The following is a 24,214-nucleotide window of genomic DNA, read 5'->3' as shown; positions in this document are numbered from 1 at the left end:
ATCCTACCTTAAGATCTCTGTGCATAAGTCCTTTGCCATGCAGGAAATCCACAGCCTCTGCGATCTGCAGGAAGATATCCAGACACTGACTGTGCTCCCTGAGCTCAGGCAAACACCTCTGGGCCATCCAGTCCTTCAGGTTCTCCTTCCTGCACAGCTGCATCTGAATGTACAAGTAGACCTTAGGTGTGAGCGGGGGCCGCGTGACAGGGCAAGGGGTGTTGGGGGCCAGGCTCAGAGAGGTGGGCCTTGATGGCAAGTTAGAGGGTGGTCCCGCTGATGTACTACGCTGGGTTTTGGAGCCAGACTGTGAAAGGCACGCAGGTGGCACAGGTGTACTTCCGCTGAGGTCACTCTCATTGTCCTGGTGTTCACAGCCTGAGTCCTCAAAAACTATATCGAAGGAGGAAGAAGTGCAGTCACCATGAGCAATTGTGCGGGGAGGGCAGAGCTCAAAAGAGTGGGGGGAATCCGAGACCTCCAGGACAGCGTCTGGGTCGGCCTGACTGTCACGCTCTGACATCATACTGTCCGGTCCCAGACCTTCCACACACACCTGATCCCCGACGCACACGCTCGTGTCCCCACCGGCCGCACACATGCATGAGGAGTCCACTGGAGAAGGAGTGGCCACAGGAACCTTGACTGAGAATGCCTCCATGTGGTCAGGAGAGCTCAGTAACCAGTCAGCAGTACTGAGAAAAAACAAAAATCATTCCCATTAATGTCCTTGCTTCACTAAAATACACCTGATTTATATTTATAATACAAATAAATAAATAAATAAATAAATAATTTAATTAGATAAATGACAGACAGACGATAGTTAGACAGATAATAGTTACAGACAGACGATAGTTAGACAGATAATAGTTACAGACAGACGATAGTTAGACAGATAGATAGACAGACAGACAGACAGACAGACAGACAGACAGACAGACAGATAGATAGATAGACAATCAGATAAATAACAGATAGTTGGATAATTAGACAAATGTTAGAGTTAGAAAGACAGACATACAAATAATAGATAGTTAGTTATAATAATAACACTTAGAAAGACACAGAAAGTCAAGCAGACAGAGACCAATAATAGACATATAGTTACACAGAAAGATAGATAATAGAGAGCCAGACAGAGCAACAGATATGTATTTACATACAAAAACTACTGTAAACTTACATGAAAGTGATCAAAAAATGTTGCACGCTTAATTCAAACTTGTGTCATTCACATGAGCACTATGACTCAATGCGCATGTACTAACTGCTAGGCAGCAGCTGCAACTTTATTTTAAATTTAATGCAAATAATTTTATATTTATACTATTTTGATCCATTTCAATGAATTGTCTCATTTTGAAAATTCATTCAATAGACTCCAATATCTCTAAATATTCAAGATAATGAAACATTTTAGATCCTAGCATAAAATGTACATTTACTAGAGTAGTTTTCATTATTTTTACAGGTCCAGAAATCATATCTTTAAAATATCTCTGGCTATCCATGACCGCAACAACCCTGTATTTATCACAAATGTATTTATGTTCAAGAGCATTCTGCACACCTGGCGTCTTTGAGCCAGCGTTTGTCCATGTCCTCCTGCCAGCCCTGGGGCGGACTCTCCTGCCAAGCGTTAAAATAACGGATGATGCCTTGGTGTTCCAGCTTAGCTAGAGCCTTTACTTCTCGCATGACCTTCTCACGAGCCAACTCCCTACAAATCACAATCACAGCATTAAACACAAACATACAGACACCTGTATCATGCTTTTTATGGAGCGTTGAAGTTTTGTGTTGACTGTTACCTGTTGGGTAGACGGATCCTCTTGATGGCGTAGTTGCAGTCATCCACCTTGTTGCGCGCCTCAAACACGACACCAAATCCACCACGTCCCAAACACTGAACTGGCTCAAAGTCTGTCAAGTATCTGATACACGCAAACAAACCCAAATCAGTTATGAATAAAGTCATGTGAACTTTGTTCTGCTGATCTAAAGCACCACTTAAAAATGACAATGGTATGTTGTACAATAAAACAGCTGTGTGTGTCAGTGTTCAACATCAGAGCACACCGAGATTAAAACACTAAAACTAAAAGTGTTACATGATGTAATTAGTTATTTAAAATGTCACTTGAAAACAAATCAAACACAAACAACAAATAAACTGCACAGCAAGAGCACTTGAGTCATAATAGCTGTGCATTTAGCCCAGGGAATTTAAAAGTAAAATATGATCACGATGCCATCTGTGCATTCCACATTCAGCAACTGCAAGTCTCTAATGTACCATGTGCAAACAAGTGTAATCTATTTTAAAAAATGGGTTTGAATTTCCTTATTTAAAAGAGGAACTCCAACTGTAGGTCTGACTGAGGCATTTGTAACCATCATTTAAAGGTAAAGTCTGTAATTTCTAGCAGCACCAAATGGAAATGCAATGCGTTTGAGCAACCCAACTAATCTGGACATTGGGTCAACCTATTGTGTGAGCTAGAGTTATATATTAAATGTGTTATATTATATGGAACTTTAAGTTCATTGTCAAAATTAACAATAAATTATTGATTAATCGTTTATGTTAATACCATGTGCAAGTAGCCCATCTACTTACTATTTAAATATACTTCTCTTTAAGGAAATATATTTTCTTCTTAATGCATTTTCAGTTTCCTATTCATATTTTTAATGCATTGATTCTTAATATTTATTTATTTCAGACATTACTTTTGGCAGTGGATAAGCCCAAAAATGAAAATTCTGTCATCACTTACTTACCCTCATATCGTTCTAAAGCTGTATTCGAAACACAACTGAAGATCAATGTTTATGTGTGAATAAAAGACTAAATGAAATCTGTTCATCATATAAAGCGATTGAGTCTCTTCAGGAAATTTTTATTAAACTGCTTAAATCATATGGATTAATTTTACAATCTCTTTATGAACTTTTTGAAGCATCAAAGTGGTTGTTGCATGGACGGTCAATGGAGGGACAGAAATCTCTCAGATTTAATTTAAAATATCTTCATTTGTGTTTCGAAGATGAACAAAAGTCTTACGGGTTTAGAACAACATGAGTGTAAGTAACCGATGACAATTTTTTTTATTTTTGGGTGAACTAACGCTTTGATTAAATTACCAAAAATAACTACCTGAAATAATTAACCCTCCTACACTGTTAAACTTACAATAGTCCCTAAATCAATATTAACATCAATATAAAATTCAAAGTGTATGCTCAATTACCTAGAAACATATTCACATGGACGTGTCTCTGTGATGACAACTTCTTTGGGCTCTGTAACATCCAGTTCAAACTTGTTGTCAGTTTGACACTGTGTCTCAGACTCCTTACGTTGCTGCACAGATGAATTAAGAACAGTGCAACATGCATGACTTTTAATATTAATTTGACACAATAATAAGCATGAGATCATTTGCGTGTATGTACACATTGAAGAGTTCGTTTACCCGCGCATATGTTGTGGGCGGGTGGAAGAACTTGCGGACGATGTAGGTGGTGGCAGCGATGCAGAAGATGATGGTACCCAAAATCTCCTTCCACCACGGCAGTAGCAGCACAGGGTCTTTCCTTCTCACCTGTGACCTCTCTCCATCTTTCTTCAGTAGAACACTCACTGCCGTCTCATCACGCCGGTTACGATAACGAGGGCTGTATGGAAAGTAGTATCCATTATCTACATTGGGAAACAGAGAAGAGGGTGATGAGTTCAAATTCTCTCAAACCACGTTCACAAACAGTCAAACCAAGTGTCCAAATGGCCTGAAGGACAGTTGTTCTTACCATATGGGTACTGCAGTATTGACAGAGCTCCATTACTGTACTCCTCATGAGAGAATTTATCATTATTCAGACATTTATCAAACTCCTCAGAGCCCACCAGGACTGGAGTACGGGAAGGGGAGTCTAGGAGAAAAGGGACTGGTGTTATTGACATCATCACACTAGCTTTAGTACATACTTTTGTGTGTATTTGGTGTAATATACTCACGGATGAGGGGTTTCCATTTGACTATAGGTGGTGGCATCATGTCATTGTCACTGCTCCAGCCGTTAAGAGCTTTGGGCTTCGAAGGAAACTTCTCTGAGATTCTCACAGAAGACTGGAGGTACAGCTGACCCTGAAACATCCCTTTAAATGGAAAGAGAAAACACATTTTAGATTCACATTACATGTCTCTATTTCTCAAGAAAGATTGGCGTTTACACCTGGTATTTACATGAGTCCCAAACTGTGACGGGATTTAGTGAATGCTACCGTTTCTTATGCTCACCAAATGCTGCATTTGTTTGATCAAAAACACAGAAAAAAACATTTAAACCATTTAAAATAACTTTTCTAATATGCTGATTTGGTGATTAAGAGACATTTATTATTATTATTAATGTTAAAAAGAGTTGTGCTGCTTAAAAGTTTGTGGAACCTATTATATTTGTTTCAGGATTCTTCGAAGAATTTCAAAAGTACAGCACTTATTTAAAACATAAATGTAATTATTTGAAATAATGTTCTAATGACTTGTTGCTTAATAAAATGAATACAAATAAAATAAAAAAACGGACTTTGTAAAAATAAAATTTTTACTTTAAAATACACTTTTTGAGTGAACAGATATTTTATTTAAAAGCAAAAGTTATAGCCCGTTTTTAATAATAACGGTTGATTGACAGTCCAGTAGGCGGTTCTTCCCTGCTTAGCACTGACCACCTCCAAATGTAACTTGAGTGAGTGGATCACATAAACATTTGGGATACCGTACACACATGCATTTAGACCTGAATACTTTTGATCAATTCAGCAGATACCAGTTTCAATACCAGATGTAAACAGGGTCTCTTACACATTTATGTTTGTAAAACAACCGTCAAGTGCATGTTACCCAGGTAAACGCTGGACTCTGTGGCACCGCGGGCCTCCTCTATGATGTCATCATCCTCCTGAGCCTCGGTGTCGGTGTGGGAGTTATATGAGGTGTCATCAAACAGGCTAATGGGCGTTACCTTCCCCCCTCCTACCAACCACGCAGATGCAATGGGTGTGCAAAACTTCACAGAGAGGAGAGAGAGAGAACGAAATCATGAGAAATGAGGAATTGTGGATTTGTTTCACCTAAAACTCTAAACAGTAACCTAATGGGTTGAGGTGTGATACCTGATGCTCCCAGATCAGCTGTCCTTCTGGTTTGGTGCTGAAGGCCATGACTTTCCAGTCCGGCACAGAAACCTTAATGACCAGGTCTAAGCCCTCTACCTGAGTGTGTGAGTTTGGGTGCGTATTAGCATGATTTTTGGTTTGTGTGTCCGTCTCCTCCTGGATGACACGCTGTGCTTCACGTCTGACCTCTCGCCATGTCTCCCCGTTAGACGCCTCCCCCTCCAGGAAGTTGAGGTTGGACTGAATCTCAGGGACATATTTCAGCTCAAAGTTTCCCACGCTGAAGTTCCATCTACCAGGAAGAGAAAACAGAAAACAATTGGCAATTTACGGGGATGACTATTATTCTACAATTGTTTTTCCAACATTAAACTGCCAAGCTGTGTTATGTTGATACAGCCCAGCGTACTCTGCATCTAATCTACCTCGGTTTCATTTGTAAGATCAAAAGCAAGGTCACATGAAGCGCTCAACAGAAGCCAAAGCCTGCGGGTATTTCTTACTTCTCAAACCCGTTGCGAGGCCTCACAGCTCTGACAGTTTTCTGTGTTCTCTGGAGTAACAGTACGTCCTCTGGCTCTCCTTCCTCGTCCCCCCACCGACTGCAGCCCACCGCTGAACAAATATACTTTAACTACAGAGGAAGAGAGAGGGAGGTTAAAGCTGACAACCAATACTACAATATGATAAAAGAGTTTGCAGAGTGCCACAACAGCACATCAATCATTTATTGTTCTAAAAAACAACTGAAAAAACAAAAAGAAAACATCTGTTTGAGTTACCTTGCCACTGTATGCACCAAGGCCATACGTAGTGAGGGACTTGCCCCCTACAAGCACAGTGTCCTCTCCGATGCGGAACGAGGAGTCCAGCAGGGACTCGACACTGAAGGGAACAGCCTCCATACTCTCCCTGTCCCTGTTCCACTGGAACAGAGCTCCATCCAGAGAGGGAATGAACATCTTGTTCCCAAAAATCTGAGGAACAGAAAAAGGTCATAAGAGTTTTATTAGTTTTTGATCAGATTGTTGTAGTAAATTAGCTGAAGTGGCACAGGATTTCACCTTGGGAAATATTTCACGTTTCATCAGCATCAGCAGCAAGGTGGGTACAATGAGCAGACCATGATGGATAGAGACAAGGGGACAGACAACACTGAAACTCTGACCAATCAGCTTTGAGTCTGTGTGTGACATTATCACACTGTATGCCATTAACATTTGGCACTCTGTCTGCTGTCCGAAGAGTAACACACAATCCTAGATGTCCTTAAAGGATAAACATGGACAATTGGGCAAAAGCGTCCTGAACACACACACACACACACACACACACACACACACACAAAAATGCCATTATATAAGGGTAATGTAACTGACCCTAATCCAAAAAGTGATCTCAGCTCAAACAGACACAGAAGGGGGGATGAGATCACCAACTTCCTATTGCACTTAATCTAACCTTGATACCTGGTATGGACCAATAGGAAGCTAAACCACTATGAGAAAGCAAGCACCTGGAGAATGAAAACAATCACTGTGATTGGCTGAGAAATGAAGAGATTAGCTTATCTGTCCATCACGTCTAGGTGGGCGGGGCTTGTAAAGAGCTTGCAGTGGTACTGAGGGTAAGAGGTTTAAAAGAGTGTGTGGTGTGTGTGCTGCAATGATGACTCATCACTGTGCTACACTGAGTTAATCCCTCATGTGATCTATTTGCCTGATCTTCAGCTCTACAGGATCTTCACGTTGGGTGAGACTTCAATCATCCTCAGCCCAATTACATCCTAAATCAATGAACAATTAAAGCCAATCAATTAGAAGAGCAAGAATTTAACCCCAGCCGATATCCAGAACTTCATTAATGTCATTAGCTGCAACAGAGCTCTTCTGAAAATCTACAGTGTCAGCTACACGAAATTACATATCTATAAAAACGTGCATGTAGGCAAAAAAAAAAAATAATAATAATTTGATTAGTTTGTCTTGATTCATTGCCATTGCATTGGATTAAATAAACTTATTTCAAAAATGGCATTTATTTTAAAGAAAGATAAAAAACATTTAAAAAAAAAAAAGTATTTTATATATTATATTTTATTATTAAATATTACTTAACTACATATGTTTGTTAAATGTATATAAAGATTCCAGTGCACTCATGGCTCCCAAAGCCTTGAAGAACATGAAATTAAATTACTTTTCAGAACATGACTTTTTATTACACAACAAGGAGATTGTATGACTTGCATGAAAGGAAGTACATCATTTAAACCTCTTAACCACAAACTGTAAATGTAAAAGGTTGGCTGCAGTGTAATTTAACCTCTGTAGTATCTCATGTTAGTGTGCTGTGGTATTTAAACAAATGTAAAGCTTCAGTAAAAAGCCTCTCACTTTGGACACGTTACAAATCTATTTTCTCATGCACTGGATGCTTGCTGGTAGGCCGGTATTGAAAATGCTCTCTCTGATGGGGAATATTTGGCTTGACAAAGATCTTGTCTGCACTTCAATGGCAAATTTGGTGTTGACGGCTGATGCATTTCATTTAAAATGCCCCAAAGGTGCAGTTTTGATGTGCAGTGATTTGAGTAGCATCAAAAGTTAAAGCAAGAATCTGTTATTTCTGCTGTAGTAACAAAATCCCCCCTTTAATAATCAACTATAAAAAGAGCAACAACCACAGTCTATGCTAATTATTCAGGTAAGTAATTCCCTAACAATATTCATTTAACCTGTAGTGGAATAATAGTTAGGCTAGTTTACATAAAACAGAAAATTCAGCAATTGACTGAAAATCTTCCTCTCTAGCTCTCAGATCTGGGAATCAGGGCAGATTGATGATCGGTTATGACACACAAGAACTAATGCCATTTGACAATCACTGACGTGAAATTTGCTGTGCAATATTTGAATGTACGTTCCCCAGGATTGAGATTTGAGAACTATGGTAGAGGGGAAGACACAGAATCACAGAATGCCCAACAAACCCAGATATACTGGCACACATTGAGCGACAACTGGCGTCTTTAGTTTCCTTCAAATTAGGCAATGCATATTGCCATCATTTTCAACCAGCAAACATCTGGTCACCTCTGCGGTTATGATCCCATTAATGACTAGGGAATGTAGGGGCAGAGAAAATATTATATCAGAACCCTGTAGCAGCCCAACATGAATCAAATACTCAGTTCAGCTGTGGGCAATGACTTCTGGAATCTTGTTTGACACATTCAATTTGAGAGACTTAGCTAAAGGCAGTCTGGCCCTTGTCTTAAGGGATCACAGCAGGTTTGAGTATGAAGCGTGTCTATGTAGGCAGGATATCCCTCTGTACTCAATGACCTCCCACAGATGATAGCGCTCCACTGAGTCTGACACATAGCATTACATCAAGCCAAGCGCAATCCCCTCTCTCTTCCCTGTTCAACGCTAATCTCTCTATCTCCCACACACACACACATACTCACACAAACACAACATATCATTTCACACTCCTCCCAGCACAAAAATCACTTTAGTGCACCCTACATATAGTTTTAAATAAAATAAACATTTAGGTTTACAGATGACATGCCATCAAGAAAAACAACAACCCAAAACATTTACAGTTTAACGTAACTGAGTTCAGTTGTGACGTCAATGTGTAAGGCAACCTGGAATCGATAGGTTTCAGAATCACGGTTTTCAATTCAAGAGTGTAAGGTCTGTGGTTAACATTACTTGAACTAAACCATTTGACATTTTGGCAAATTGGTGGCAACTTCATAATATGCATTCAAACAATCTCATTCACCGTTTTTCGTACAATCTGCTTACGCTCCAGAGGGTTAATTTTAGGGTTGGACCTTAAAAAACAACAACGCACAAATCACATCACAAATTCATACAATTTTCTCACGAGATCGGGTTACAGACCTGATTTTAATCAAATCAAAAACCTTTGTTCTAAAAATCTATTAGAAACATCTGAAGGAAAATGCTTGAAAATGCTAATTCTCTTTAGGACTAAGCAACATTACTATGAAACTGCTGATCCTGCTTTGGTATTATTTTGCATCTTTTTACGACAGTTGAGATATTCAAAGTGCCATCAGAAGTTGACATCACTGACATACTCAAAAAGAAAAAAAAGAGCAGCACCAAAATGACACCAAAAGAACTGTGTGTTCGCACATCATTGTACTGTTGAGGAAAATCTCATAAAATCTGTCAACACGTCAGGGTCCTATTTCACCACAAAACTAAAATAAATAATAAGTTATTAGTTATATATAATGAAAAAATTAAGCCTTTTTTGGGATAATTGAGTTATCCGTTGTAGTAGTAATAGTAGTCAATAAAATAAGAAATAATTGACGTCAGGCCATTGAATTATTGAGAAACAAGACACACCCGAAGAGGTAGGCTAAATGCAACCGTGACACAAAGCGGAGTGGCCATTACATTATGGGTGTAAATTATTTTTCAATAAGTCATCGGATTGTCAATTATTTTACTTAGACCATGGTTACCTCAAGACATTTTTACAAAGCAAGTGAACAAAGACAAAGCAAAAAGCTAATTTCATAAGGAAAACATGGAAATTGTGAATTTTATCCTTTTGTTTGTCATATTTGCTTGGTAAACATCTTTGAGTGGCCTTTGAAATAACTGAAATAATCTGGTGAAGTGATACAGAACTGTAATGCAGTTGACATACCAGAAACTTAATAAATAATCGCACACCTTAAAACATTTGTCAAACAATCGAAACAATACATATTTATTATAATACAGTAAACAGGAAACTGCACTGTACTGTAGTAAAACATTACAGTGATGGGAATTTGGTGGGACTGTTTTCTTAATGGTGTGAAATGTGACCTAGCCTGTTTTTTTTGGAGGTTCTATTGATGTTATGAACTTACTCTTGACACTGTGTCAATCAAATTATGCTGTGCTGTTGTTGTGCATTGAACAGTGTGCAGAAATACCAGCTTTTTGTCTCATTAGATTAAAGCGCATTAATTACAACTGTTCACTCTAAAGATTAATAGATGGGAGGGGGTGTATGTGTTTGTTGGGATGGGGGGGGGGGGGGGGTCAGCATTCTTATGGATGACATCATCCCACACATAAGGCATTACCTCATTCTTCAATCCTCTCAGCATGAGTCACACCACACTGTCAGTGGTATCCTCTCCACCCCCCATCTCTCTCTATTTCTCTATTTCTCTCTCTCTTTCTCTCTTTCTCTCTTTCTCTCTCTCTCTCTCTCTCTCTCTCTCTCTCTCTCTCTCTCTCTCTCTTCCTCACTCCTTTCATCCTTCTCTTTCTTACTCTCTATCACACCTCCCCCTTGTGTTGTGACAGCGTGTTTCTGCAGACAATGCTGTTTACTTCTGGCCTCTCTCCTACTGTTGAGGCATGCTATAGGTGACTGCTTTCTACTGGCGCCATGGCGAGGGCCAATCAAAAAGGGGCAGACTGCTCTAATCACTGAGCAGAGTGCCTTGCAAGGCACCGCTTCAGCCAATCAGAATGGCTGGTTGCTAGGCACCCAGAGGTAAAAGGGGAGGGGAGAGGAAGATTCTAGCCAATGGAGAGGCTGCTCCCACAGCAGCCAGGCATTTCAGGTTACCACCAAACCAGACAGGGGGTCAACATACACACAGACACACAGACACACACACACACACACACACACACACACACACACACACACACACACACACACACACACACACACACACACACACACACACACACACACACACACACACACACACACACACACACACACACACACACACACACACACACACACACACACACACACACACACACACACACACACACACACACACACACACACACACACACACACACAGAGAGAGAGAGAGAGAGAGAGAGAGTGTAAGTAAAGAGAAAGGAGAAAAAAAAAACATATGACATCCTTAGACACTGCAAATTTTTAGCATGGATCATCAAACTAATATGTAATAATGTACAAACATCAAATTAGAAGATGCCCAATAAAGCCTGTAAGTGCAGCGCTAATGTTTTCTCAGTGTGTTTGTATAAATGTGTGCATGCGCACAGGCGCTTAAGTGCATCGCTGCCAAACGCTCTTCCTCCAGGCAAGTTTTCAGTCTCTAGTGAGTACGAGTCTGTGATCTATGTGTGTGTGCGCATGAGTGTGTATGTAACTTGTTTCAGGTCCAATTTCCTTTGGGCCATGTCTCATTCTCTTCTGGGGTAAAGAGGTTCAAACAAACATCGCCTTTTCCCACACACACACACACACACACACACACACACACACTCTTAGGAACAACAGAATAATATGTGCCGTTTGCATGTTTGGGCAGAAAACCTTCATGTTGCATCACTATGCGAAATACTACAAGAAAGTGTTTAACACTTCTAACCAACAGGGTTTCTACAGGTTTTATGAAGGTAAATTTAAGACTTCAAGACATTGAATTTGAAATGAAAGGAAACACAATTTGTCAATATGATCTCTGAATTAAATGTCTAATTGTATTAGCAACGTTTCAGAGTTTGAAAATACAACTTCCAACAGATATCCATTAGTTTAATTAAATGCAAACATTTTGAAAACATTTGCTCCCAACCTCTAGAATATGAAAATAACTTGCTGTACCTTCTGATCACACTGCACAAAAGTGATATTCTTCCTCTGCTTTATTGTCTTGTTTTCCAGCGCATCTGTCTAAAGATTCTTAAATCAAGATACAAGTGCAAGATGCAAAATAACATAAAATATGAAGTCTTGTTGTTTGTAAAATTTATCAAAACTAAGTGAGTTTATGCCTAAAATATGAACAAATATACTGTAGCTGCAAGCGGCAATCATCAGAGTCCAAGCACTAATGGGTCATGTGGATGATAAGCGATCCAACTGAAATGTATCTTATGTGCGTTTTAGAGAAAAACCCATGAATCTTCACTGAACATTAGGGTTTAATGGAAGAGGTAAACGCAACACACACATACACAAGTGTCAAAATGGACAACTGACTTTCAAAAACAAATTACTGCCTATTACTGTTAGATTAAAAGAGAAGTAGAAAACCTGCATAAAAATGTTTACTGTCTGTCATAAAGCATGTGATATATGTATGGACTCGTATTTAACATTTAAATTGAGATGAATCGCTTGTCATAGGATGATACAGGACAATTTCAATTAAATTTGAAGGTATCTTTTGCAGCTCAAAACCTCATTTATCTGAAGCACTTATCTTAAGGCCCTTTTCATTATTTATAATTTATTTCTAAAGTATGTGTTGCCTTCCATGTACACTAACTATATACAACTATACTGTCAGTACAATGTAGTTATTCAAGTGAACTAGATCAATGCATCTATTTCCATTCAAAGGGATTGAAACTGATAGAAAAAAAGAGATTCCTTATCCTGTGGCCTACAATGGACAGCATTAACCTGTTAACCGTTGCCAGTGCGCCTGCGCACTGAAGCGTTTTTTTTTTTATTTAGTTCAAATTTACTATCAGATTTAATGTTATACCTTGACAAACTATACATCATTAAAAGGATATAATACTCAAGTTTCAGTATTTGACCACTATTGTATTCTGAGAAACTTGTAGCGACAGTTATTTCTTAATTTCTGTCAGGAGTTATGAAATGAAAAAATGAGTCGATACCTTTAATATGAATTATGCGCGTCAGCCGCTTTCATTCATAAAAAAAACTCTGTGCTGTCGTCATGACAGCGATACACAAAACAACTTCCCTCAGGGCTTTTAGCTCAAAAATGTGCAGATTTGGAGAAATATTGATAGATTCTCATAGGTTTACATCAGATTTCTATTGACAGGAATAATATTTATTGAATTTATTCCCAAATGCGTCGATGTAATCTTTATGAGCGTTTGGCACTCTCATTTACTTTGTTTTCAATTCATACCAATAGCCTGAGGGCGCTATATGTACAATAATAACCCATATATGGAACATGAAGAAGAGCCATGATCATGTGACATTCCAGGACGTCACTGATACACACAAAGCTAACAAGAGATCGCGCTGTATCATGCAGATACAGATATTTTGAAGACAATAAACATGATTGCAATGATATTTGAGTTACCGGTGTTTTTCAAGCCTTGCCAGGTATTTTCATAATAATAGATTATATTTATAATGTAATGCTAATCTATAGACCATCATTGTGCAGAATATGATCAAATAGTATATTTTCTGTCTGATGTCAAATTAGATCACAGAAGATTATTTAAAACACTTCACTTGCGTTTTAAAGTAAGTTTGGAGCACAAACATGGTTTTAATCTCATAAATTGTCATGTATTGATGGTGTGCTAAGCTAACATGCTAGCTAGCTCTAGGTGCTTCTATCTTGAAAAAAATTAACTAAATACAGAGTTTTAGACTTATCTTCAGATTTTAAACATAAAATGTTTAGACAGATGGCTTTAGCTGTAGTGCATTTCTAGATTGCTACAGGGTCAACTTCAATTTTATTTTCATGAAGATGTTTCATAAAAATAAATTTCTAATAACTTTACAAAACTTTAAAGCTATTTATAACAATTTTTTTCATTATGACAATAATTAATTCTACATTTACAATAAACTGCCAGGTGTCAGCTTTCAAATGAGATCATACTTGTGCTTTTAGTACAAAGGGTTCATGAACTGTATCTGTTTCAGTTTGGGTATGTCATTTCTGGGGATTTTTCAAAAGTGGGGTTGCAGCTTAACAGGTTAATATCACAGCCTCCATCTTTCAGGGTTAATAGTTTAGAATTTACTGTTAGCCTACCAAGCATCAGAAATTCATGAAACTAAGCATGTTTGCTCAGAATAACACTCCGTGTGTACAGAGGGACTTTAATGCCCCATGAGAACCCTGCAGTTTTCAACTTCATGCCATGGATCACACGGTTAAAATGTTAAAATGTTTTTTTAGTTGTAGCACCCTATATTGGTGGAAATTCAACCCTATTTTTTGGTGAAAAAACTTGGTATGCGTCCTTAGAATGTCCTCTTGTCTATGTGTGATAAGTTTTGTTAAGTTTGGACATTGCGTTCCGCAGATGAACAATTAAAAAAAACTTGTATCTTTGCAATGCTTTGATGAATCAAAATTCTTTTGATAACTTTTTCCCAGCACCGTTCCAAGCTGCTGCGTGCCAATTAATTTTTTTTTACATTTTATTTTATTTTATTTTATAAAAAAGCAACATTTTGAACAAAAAGTTAAGAAAACCTTTTTTTTTTAAAGACTACAAAGCCGGAAAATTTCGTCAATGGAGGGGAAGCGTTGTTTCATAAATTATGGAAGATTCCGTCAATAGAGGGGAAGCGTTGTGTCATAAATGATGGAAATTTCCATCAATGGTGGGGAAAGAGTTAAAGGCTGTGAGAAATTGTGTGCAATACCTCTGGTTTGCTGAGGCTAGAGGACACTAGACAGCCTGAGCCCACGTCCAGGTCCCACTGCTTGCGTCCCTGGTTCAAAGGATCCAGAGCTGCGATTCTTCCATCCAGTGTGCTAATGATCACCAGAACCCTGTCAAGCACATAATACACACAGGTTCACATACTGTACAGTGAAGAGGCTTTCCATCACTCTATACGGTTCACAAGACCTTTCCCTACTGCCTTCATATTCAAGCTTGCACTTGAGGTAGAGATTATGTGAAGTATAGGAAGTTGTAAGTGTGTGCCGCTTTTAAATTATGACTAATGCAAAGCTATGTTCAATAGCCGATAAATTATAAATAAAACACTAAAAAATAAAATCATTTTAAATCCTTCAAGTAATCCTACAAGTGTAAAGTATGAAAAATGAATATTCACTTTGAAATTGGCTAAAAATTACATGTAACAGTGTAATTAAATCATTAGTGTTTTTAGGCCTGGTTTTAGAGACAGGGCTTAGACTAAGCCAGAAGTAGGCCTTAGTTAAATTAGGACATTTATAGCTTATGTGTTAATGCACATTAATAAAAGCTATAAATGTCCTAATTTAACTAAAGCTGATTAAACTGCCAGCATGTCAAACTATCACTAACTTTTTTTTGTACTATGTGATAAAAGCTAACAAGAACTGATGCCAACACAGGACACTTCATGGCTAAAGTGCCAGGGAACTTTTTAATGGACAGGAGCAAGGGGTAGAGAGCAAGACTAAGAATGACGGAGTCGCTTTGATCAAGTCTAAGAGAGTTAACACATCCCTCCAGACATCAACACTGATGAGGTCAGAATTTAAGGGCACTTCAGTTCTGCTCATCCCAGTGCTCTGGGCCAACACCGTTTGTTCTCATTCTCCAATAGGATTGAAGAGCAGAAAATGCTATAGCACAGCACTCCTGATTGGCTGGAGGGCCCCTCCAAAAATGTGAGGGCTGATTGGTTGTTGCTAAGCAGTGGGCATTGTGAGAATGAATGAGGACACTACACTGGTCCCACCCAGCCAAAAGAGTGATTGAGGGAAAGAAAAGAAAAAAAACGAGAGAGAGAGGGAGAGAGAGAGAGAGAGAGAGAGAGAGAGAGAGAGAGAGAGAGAGAGAGAGAGAGAGAGAGAGAGAGAGAGAGAGAGAGAGAGAGAGAGAGAGAGAGAGAGAGAGAGAGAGAGAGAGAGAGAGAGAGAGAGAGAGAGAGAGAGAGAGAGAGAGAGAGAGGAGGAGGAAAAATAACAAATCCCATTTTCTGGATGAGATCAAAGAGTAAGTGTATTCCACAGGCTGTTTAACCGTAGGAAAAATTAAAAGGAGAACAAGGGACTAAAGCAGAGTGAAAAACAAAACATTTGAGAAAAATTTTAAAACAACTGACAATTCAACAGTTTGCCTGACACCACTTCAGTTTTGTAGACTATATTGTAACATGAACTGCATAAAAAGTGCCATGAGATGTAATTAAAGTTAATGCACACAAAACCCAATTATAATAGAGACTAATAACTAAACTTATGCTCTCCAGCTAACAGTGAGAATTTCTCATCGTTTTCTGTTTTTGCCACCTTTGTATTTCTTATACTTTCCTCTTCATTTTAATGTATGTTCACTTTTACTTTCTATTTATGTCTTATTTTATTGTACTGCACTCGCACATCTTCATTTTATATATTAGGCCTACCTGTTTCTGTACTATTTATCTGTTTCAGTCACAGGACTTTCCACTCAACCGGCATATTTATGACAGTCAGCAGGGAAAGGCATGGTGCAAAAACACTTACATAATGTAAGTCTTATACTGAACGTCAATATATAAACAGTACAATTTTCAAGGAAAATGGAAAAAAATAAGGGAAAGTTATCATACTGGTTAAAAAAAATAAAAAAAAATAAAAAATTTGTCAGCATGTAAACTGATAGAGGAGCTTCACTTTATCTTGTAGTATTTTAAAAGCCTGAGTGCTCACAAATGACACTCACCCTATTAACTCTCTCAACATTATTCCTGTCATGCTGTTTAACACGTTGCACTTACACAAACAGATACTTAAGTGTGCTTCCACACACCTGTGATCCCTCCCTCTCACTCTCTTACTCTCGTCTCTCTCTCTCTCAGAGGAAGTCAAGAGAATCTCAATGCAGACCTGATGTAAACAGACTGCATGGAAGAAAAAAAGAAACAACTAGGGTATCTGAGGGGTTTGGTCCAATCATAGGAGGCTTTCCTCCTCTCTCAGCCAATCAGGGATTAGATGTGTTGCTGCACTTTCAATCAGAAACCACTCCTTTAAAAAACACCAGCCAATGGACATAAAAAGCCCACTGTAACCATGCCACACCAAGCAGTTCTTATCAGCTAAGTGTGAGTTAGCAAGTACCACTGCAAAACACACACATGTACAATGGGAGCATGGGGAGCACGTGGTCAAGTTGTGAAAACAGAGGCGCACCCCTGCGGAGAAGCCGCAGAATTCATGACAGGCTAACAGAGTAAAGGACAACATGCAGAAACCTGATACAGTAATGAATCATACAACAATGTGATTCAAGCAACAGTTTACTCAGAAATGCAAAATCTTTGTGCCATTCATACCACTATGACGTTCTGTCTTCTGTGGAACACAAAAGAAGATATTTAAAAATATGTCCCCAGGCTGCTATTTTTCATACAAAACGAGTGAAATGGGGACTGATGCTTGTCAAGCTCCAAAAAGAAACAAAAAAAAATTCACGACTTGTGCAGTTTTTTAAGGTCGCGGTGACATATTCCCTTGCAAAATTCAGCAGGCAAAATGCAATCATTTCAATAGGAATTCATGCGACTGGGAACAGCCCTAAGTTTTTGACGATGAATAACCAGAGTGCAAACACCATTGCACACCTGCAGGTGATAGGTGCGTGGGAAAACAATGACGCTGAATAATAAAAGAAATCTGCTTGGTTTGGAAGTGACTTCTCGGTCAGCGGTGCTTCATGCATTCCTACACAATTGACAATTCACTAAGTTTTGCAGAGGTTTGCTAATGTGACCGCATCTTTGATCTCCCGAACCCACACAATAGCTTTTTTTGAAGAAAAGACTGAAAAAAGTGCCCCCCTCCCCCTCTTTCACTTAAGCTCTTTAAAATCCAGTTGACACTCTGCCCAAAATCTCCTTTTGTGTTTCGCAGAAGGAAGAAAATCATACAGGTTTGCATAATGAGAGCGAGTCAATTTTAGATTGCCTTTTCCTGTAACATGAAGACAACCAGCTAATATTGTTTGTTTATTTATAATTTATTACTGCGCCAGCTGGTCACTTTATTCATGGACAGACAGGTGAAAAATGGAAAAGTAAATAAATAAATTATAAAATGTTTTTAAAGTTTATCTTCCATTAAAAACCATTTCATAAACATGAAGTGGAAAAAGTAAAGCGATCTAGAGGAGTTAAAACCATCACAATCCAGCTTATATTGCATTTTGCACATGCATCTGATCTGTAGAAGTGTAAGTACTGTTGAATAGAAGTCTCTGAAGGGGCAAAGACTACAGTTTCTACAAGTGATTTTCTGCTTGAGATAGCACACAATAAAATATGGCACTGCAGTAGCATGCAGAGCTCGGTATGGAGTGTTACACAAAGCGTTCGGCAATGCATTTCAAGGTACCATCTTGCCCAGGCAACATCCGCAGTACACAAGCATGATGTCCACATCCGTATATCTCAAAAGCGAGAAACAGACTCACTACAACATTCAGCCCTTCATATGCACACCACAAGAAAAAAAAGTGCAGTGTGTGTATAACTTGTTGGATATGTGGTTTAATGCCTGCTTCACCGTATTTTTTTTTAAGAATCTGGCGGTTTTGGGGTATAGTCATATTTTTTTATCTTTATGACTGGACCTTTATATAGAAGGTTTATGGGATAGTGCCTTATTTTACTGTCAGGAGGACATACAGAATAATAAATCAATAAAAACATTGTAATGTTAAAATACACATTTACTTCAAAGCAATGGTGGTAATCAAATGAATTTATAAAACGAACCTTAGTTAATATTATAAAATGTAACCAAATCAAAATGTAATAATTCCTTTAATTTTTGGCAAGTTTAAAATTGAAAACATGAAAACTTGTTATCCTTTAAAAAGTATTTATTAAATGCTAATGTTATTATTACTACTACTATAAGAATACATTCTGCTGTGCAATAGTAATATTTGTTTCATAATTTCTTCTAATTAGACCAAACTTTTAATTTAGGTGGGTTGTAATAAAGACCTTTGGAGTTTCTGTGCGTTTTAATGAACTGCATTATTATTGTTATTATTACTTGAAGTACACTCTACTGTGCAATAGGATTGAACAGGATTCTGTTGTAATTTCTTCAAGTTAAACCAAACTTTTATTTTGACAGGTTGTTGTGAAGACCTCTGAATTTATATGACTTTGATTGATGATTTTATCAAATGAAATGGCGAAATGCAGGTGAAGTGACTCTAAGAGCAGCTTGAAGTTCATGTCCTCATATAGTGAGACGGCAGACGTTGGAAACTCCACGAACATCATGCGAGCTTCAATATGTGTGTAGTAAACGAAACTGCGGCACTTGTTCACGAAGAACAAGCAGATTTCAGATTCAATAGCAGTTTTTTTTAGCTTTAATATTCACAGACACTAGTCCATAATAGTGTACAGCACTACTTTTGATTTATTCATCCAAAAATGTACAAATTTGTTGTCTGGATTCGGTCCGAGTTTTCTGCATTCGGTCGAGAGTTTTCTGCATCACAGAAATCTTAGGGCTTTGCATGGTAATTTGTCATGTTAAAGCGAGTTAGTTGTGTGGGTTATTTATGGTTGTGTTATAAATTTAGAACCATTAGTAGGCTAAGATAAGGGTATGCAGTTAATAGAGGTCCCCCTCTATCTGCAGCAATTGTTTTAGCTACACACCAATATAGCAGTTATTGAAAAATACACATCGCCCAGCACTAATGTGTGATTTACTTAAAGGGGGGGTGAAATGCTATTTCATGCATACTGAGTTTTTTACACTGTTAAAGAGTTGGAGTTGGTTTTTTTCGAGTATGGGCAAGTGTGACGTCAAATGTAGCGGAATTTCCTTATACGGGTCCTAATGGCACTTCTCCGGAAGGACGCGGGCGCGCGCGCAACCGTAGACCAGAGCGAGAGAGCGAAAGCAGTACGCCCATCAAAGCGCTCTGCTCGGCTTTAGGGAAGTCAATGTCACCAAAGAAGTGGGTTTTTGGTTGCCAGGGCAAGACAACCCTGCACAGATTCCCAAAGAACCCGGCGTTAAGGGACCAGTGGATGGAGTTTGTTTTTTCAGAGCATCAACGGAGGTTGTGCAAGACTGTTTGTTCCCTGCATTTCGACGATGCTTGTTTTATAAACAAAGCCCAGATCGACGGATTTGCAGATCGTCTAATGCTTAAGGATCGAGCAGTCACAATGATAAAGGTTCGCGGTCGTGCGTTGGAACCGGGCGGTGAGTAAAACTGCTTCAAATGTCTCTGTGTGTTGTTAGCTCGGCGCGTTAGCACAGCTTTAGCTCCGCCCACACGGCCCGCCTTCAGCCGCTCGTTTTTTTCCGGAAAGACTCGGTACAGCCTATCTTTCTTTTATAAATATAATAAAACTAAAGACTTTTTGGAGATATGAAGGATGCAATACTACTCTATAGGTACTCAAGATTAACAGGAGATTGAGTGAAAATGAGCATTTCACCCCCCCTTTAACGTCAGTCTCCCCAAACAAGCATCAATTTCTTTCTTCAGCAGTAAAACAGGATATTAGAAAAATATTGGGAACCAAACCATTTTAGTTTACTTCTATTGTATGGGAGATATTACTCAAAATATATTTTATGTTCCAAAGAAAAAAAAAATTTGGAATGACTTGAGGGCGAGTAAACACTGACAGAATTTTCATTTTAGGGTGAACCGTCCCTTTAAGGGTAATGCAACCCAAATATAGAAAGTTGCATTCATTCTAACACTGTGTTGATGGCAGTCTTTATCATGCAGTGTTTTTCTCCATGTATTGATTAAAGCATTTACTCAGAGTGTGTGTTTGTGAATGTTTAATCTGTCTTCTCACTCCATGTCACGTTCTGACACGCCCAAGCTGCTATCACCATGCAGAACTATAAGCGCTTCTGCCATCTAAATCGACCTTGCTAAATTTAGTCCATCTTGAACTGCAATTTCAGCATGCCTAACTTCAGTCAAATATTTAAGCGATAAAATTAAACAAACACAGTGAGGCACACCTGTACAATTTTCAAAGCACTCCAACACTCACGTGCCAAACACACCACCACAAACTTGCACAGATCTCAAGAAAATGAAGATTACATACTAATTCCACACAAACTAATTCCAAATGTCATCATGCACAGGTCACTGTCAATTCACTCCTCTTTAACTCTCATCATCTTCCTCCTGTTTCTATCTCTCCAACATAGCGCGGTGCAGAGAAATCAAAACTCTGTCACATGGTGCTGCTCTCTTCCTATTGGACGAGTCCAGGCCTTGATCTAGGTGGCTGATTTGTTGTTGCTAAGCAGTGAGGAACCAAACTACAGGAAAGCCTGGGTCCTGTCTACTGGGTCCTAGCGCCTTTGGTTTTCTGTCTCGATGTCCCCCCTTTACTTTCTCCCTCCTCGTCTCCCCAATCTCTCCCTCTGCCACACCTCTCCCATCTTCCCACCCATTGCTGCAGTGCAGTAAGGTGTGTCCTCTGCAATGAATGAAAAAACAGCTTTAAAGAATCAAACCATAAACAGAGCAAAAAGATCAATCAAGTCCAGAGTGAGCGTCGCCACATGGTTAAGAGTAACAGCACCAATTCAACATCCTTAAACACACCGTGCATAAAATCAGCCGTATTTTTATAGCCTGACCGGCTTGTACGATATATCAAAAGTGTTTATCCATGTCAGCTGAAGTAGAAAAGTTTGCATTAAACATGTCAAGTTTGTTCCTGATTGCAAGACGACTAAGTCTTATCTCAGAGTGATGAACTTCATTTGCAACCATGAGATCATATAAAACGAATCTGACAGCTTCTCCATAGTTATCTAACCATCAAGTCAGACAAAAAAAGCCCATAACAACAAGCACACGAACTCTACCCTTTCCTTCCCTCCTGCTCTCTCTCTCTCTCCCAACTCAAATTCTGAGCACTTTTTCCTTCCACTCGTCTAATTGGCCAACAAGTTTGCCAGCTCAGCTCTTCTGATTGGCTGTTGCTAAGCAGTAGGCAGTTGGAGCTAGACGTCTGGCAGAGTTTGCACCAGGCAGCGGAGAAGCAGCTTCACCGTGAGTGTGTATTGGTGTGTGTGTGTGTGTATCAGTGAGGGCACCTCGAGCGAAGTGTTCCTTCCAAAAGGTCCCTCAGGAATCACCAGCAGTCCAAAAATACACACACCGAGGCAAAGCTGATCTACATTAGACTATAGGCCATACATGGATCATGTTCGCCAATGGAACTACCAAAACCCCACAAGGAGAACTAACAAGTACCACAAACTAATTCAGTATTATATACATTTAAACAGCAATTGTGGTGCCTAGTCTGGGAACTGAGCCCGGTTGGTTGGTTTGGAAGATCTTCACAACATGCATTTTATTTATTTATTTTTTCCTGCCATCAATGGACTTTTATGAACTGAACAACAGAACAAGCTGTTAAGAGTGTCTTTATCACAAGTGATCCCCACAATCTTTTCTTTTGTTGTGAGAAGATCTCTCCAGGGTTAGACTCCCATTTGCCAGTCGACCATGCTGTGTAACACGCAAAACTGTCCCAGGAGAACACCATCCCCCAGTAAAGCTGTTCCATGTCGTGGGGAAGGCCTGAGGGTGTTGATTATCATCGCTGTGTTATGGAGAAGTGAGCACAAAGGTTTTGTTCTTGCGTTCATGCATTATCAATAAAAGCCAGACATTTGCTTGTTTATTTATAAGTGATTGACGGATTCTTGAACACTGCATATAAATGCATGAGATTGTTTGATATTGAGGATCATGGGGGAAACACACAGAGGTGTGAGCAAGTGCTTTATCTTGGCAGCAGGTGTGAAGGCAGCTGCTACTCTCACCCCTGTAGAGATACCCAACCAATGCAGTGTTAAACACACTACACACAATTCCCTCGAGTGTGCATGACACATATAACTATGCCACCAGAAACAAAGACCAGCCTCTCCTTCCAGTGATGTATGACTACTGTCAAGACAAAGTCCCGGCAACTTCACATTAAAACACCAGCACTGAAGTGGTGTTTAGAGCAGGATTTCCAGCAGGCTATTCAGACAGATAAAGCATTGTTGCACTGATCATTTGCAACACATGTAGTGCATGGAAAGTTGACTTTTTTTTACACTGTTACTTGAGTAAATGTATTTGTGTTTGATATAGAAGTTGCAAAATGCATGCATATTACCTTTAGTTATTTCTTCCATAAACTGCAAATGATATGGAACTTAATATGCTGTAAATATGTAATGAGGTGACTGTACTTTATAACACAAGAAACCCATTTAATATACTAAAAGTAGAAGTGAAGTGGTCGGTCAGGTTAGCAATTAAGCTGTGGTAGTTATGTTGCTATCAGCAGTACCAGAGCAAGAGCATATCTCTTTCATTCATAATGTTGCACAACATTGTTTTTTTTGGCTTTTAGTATGAGTTCCTTAAGGTTATCTATAAGTTAATGTGCTCCAAAATAATGACAAAATTCACATTTAGAAGATAGAAGCGGTCAAAACTTAGTCTCTCACTTCGCCAATATGGGTCAACGATTTTAATGACTTCACTCTACACTTTGGCATCTCATCAGATTTTCTGTCCAATCAAAAGCTCTCTAGAATCTGAAGTGCCCCCCCCCCCTACACTATAAACAGACTCTGAAGCTGTAGCTGAAATTAATTACTATGTTTTATATGGTGAATGGCACATAATGCACTATATAGGGGATAGGGAATAATTCAGACATGGTAAATATGCTTTCTATTGGGGTGAATGAAGTCTGGTTTTGCGACTTCATGAATGAACCGTCGGCAGCGTGCACACAGTCTGCTCCGGTCCAGAGACACGATAGCACGGAGCAAATCACATGTGCGAGTCGGCACAGACCACAAAACGTATCGGACCCCGACCCATTTGAATTCTACACATAATTCTATATTTTAAAGCGATATGGAGGAGATTAGGAGGAGAAACGGTTAGACAGACTTGGCATTAGAAACAGCACTGATGAGTAGAAGATATAACAATGGTGTCATGCAACCAACATAAATTACACACTTTTCAAACTACACATCCTCAGCAGGATTATGTTCACTGTTCGTGACTGCTTTAGTAACGGTTTCATATTCAATCTATTAAACTGTGGCTGTCAATAGGGGTTATGCGCAACATACTTCCGGGTTCTACAAAACAGATATAACTACTTCCGGTCGTCAGCTACTGAGGTAAACACAGCGTAGGAATGGTGACATTTTATAGCCGGTGTTTACAGGAGCTACCCATTCTATCCATTTCAGATGTA

At 39.0% G+C, this 24,214-nt stretch overlaps 1 protein-coding gene across 1 annotated transcript in view; it reads right to left on the bottom strand.

Annotated features, from left to right (window-relative positions):
- Window positions 1-24,214, bottom strand: part of eif2ak3 (eukaryotic translation initiation factor 2-alpha kinase 3) — a 37,516-nt gene that overhangs the window by 8,251 nt on the left and 5,051 nt on the right. Inside the window, exons 2-13 of the mRNA XM_081351791.1 lie at window positions 14,627-14,756; window positions 5,971-6,165; window positions 5,692-5,822; window positions 5,186-5,480; window positions 4,914-5,079; window positions 4,025-4,165; window positions 3,817-3,939; window positions 3,483-3,709; window positions 3,258-3,370; window positions 1,815-1,937; window positions 1,574-1,723; window positions 8-695 (exon numbers count right to left, since the gene is read on the bottom strand). Coding sequence (XP_081207917.1) covers window positions 8-695; window positions 1,574-1,723; window positions 1,815-1,937; window positions 3,258-3,370; window positions 3,483-3,709; window positions 3,817-3,939; window positions 4,025-4,165; window positions 4,914-5,079; window positions 5,186-5,480; window positions 5,692-5,822; window positions 5,971-6,165; window positions 14,627-14,756 — 2,482 coding nt within the window. The remainder of the gene's footprint in view (window positions 1-7; window positions 696-1,573; window positions 1,724-1,814; window positions 1,938-3,257; window positions 3,371-3,482; window positions 3,710-3,816; window positions 3,940-4,024; window positions 4,166-4,913; window positions 5,080-5,185; window positions 5,481-5,691; window positions 5,823-5,970; window positions 6,166-14,626; window positions 14,757-24,214) is intronic.

Source organism: Scardinius erythrophthalmus (assembly GCF_964197995.2).
Source record: "Scardinius erythrophthalmus genome assembly, chromosome: 21".
Taxonomy (NCBI): Eukaryota; Metazoa; Chordata; class Actinopteri; order Cypriniformes; family Leuciscidae; genus Scardinius; species Scardinius erythrophthalmus.
Note: the sequence above shows the minus strand (reverse complement) of the source record. Positions and strands in the feature narration are given on the sequence as shown.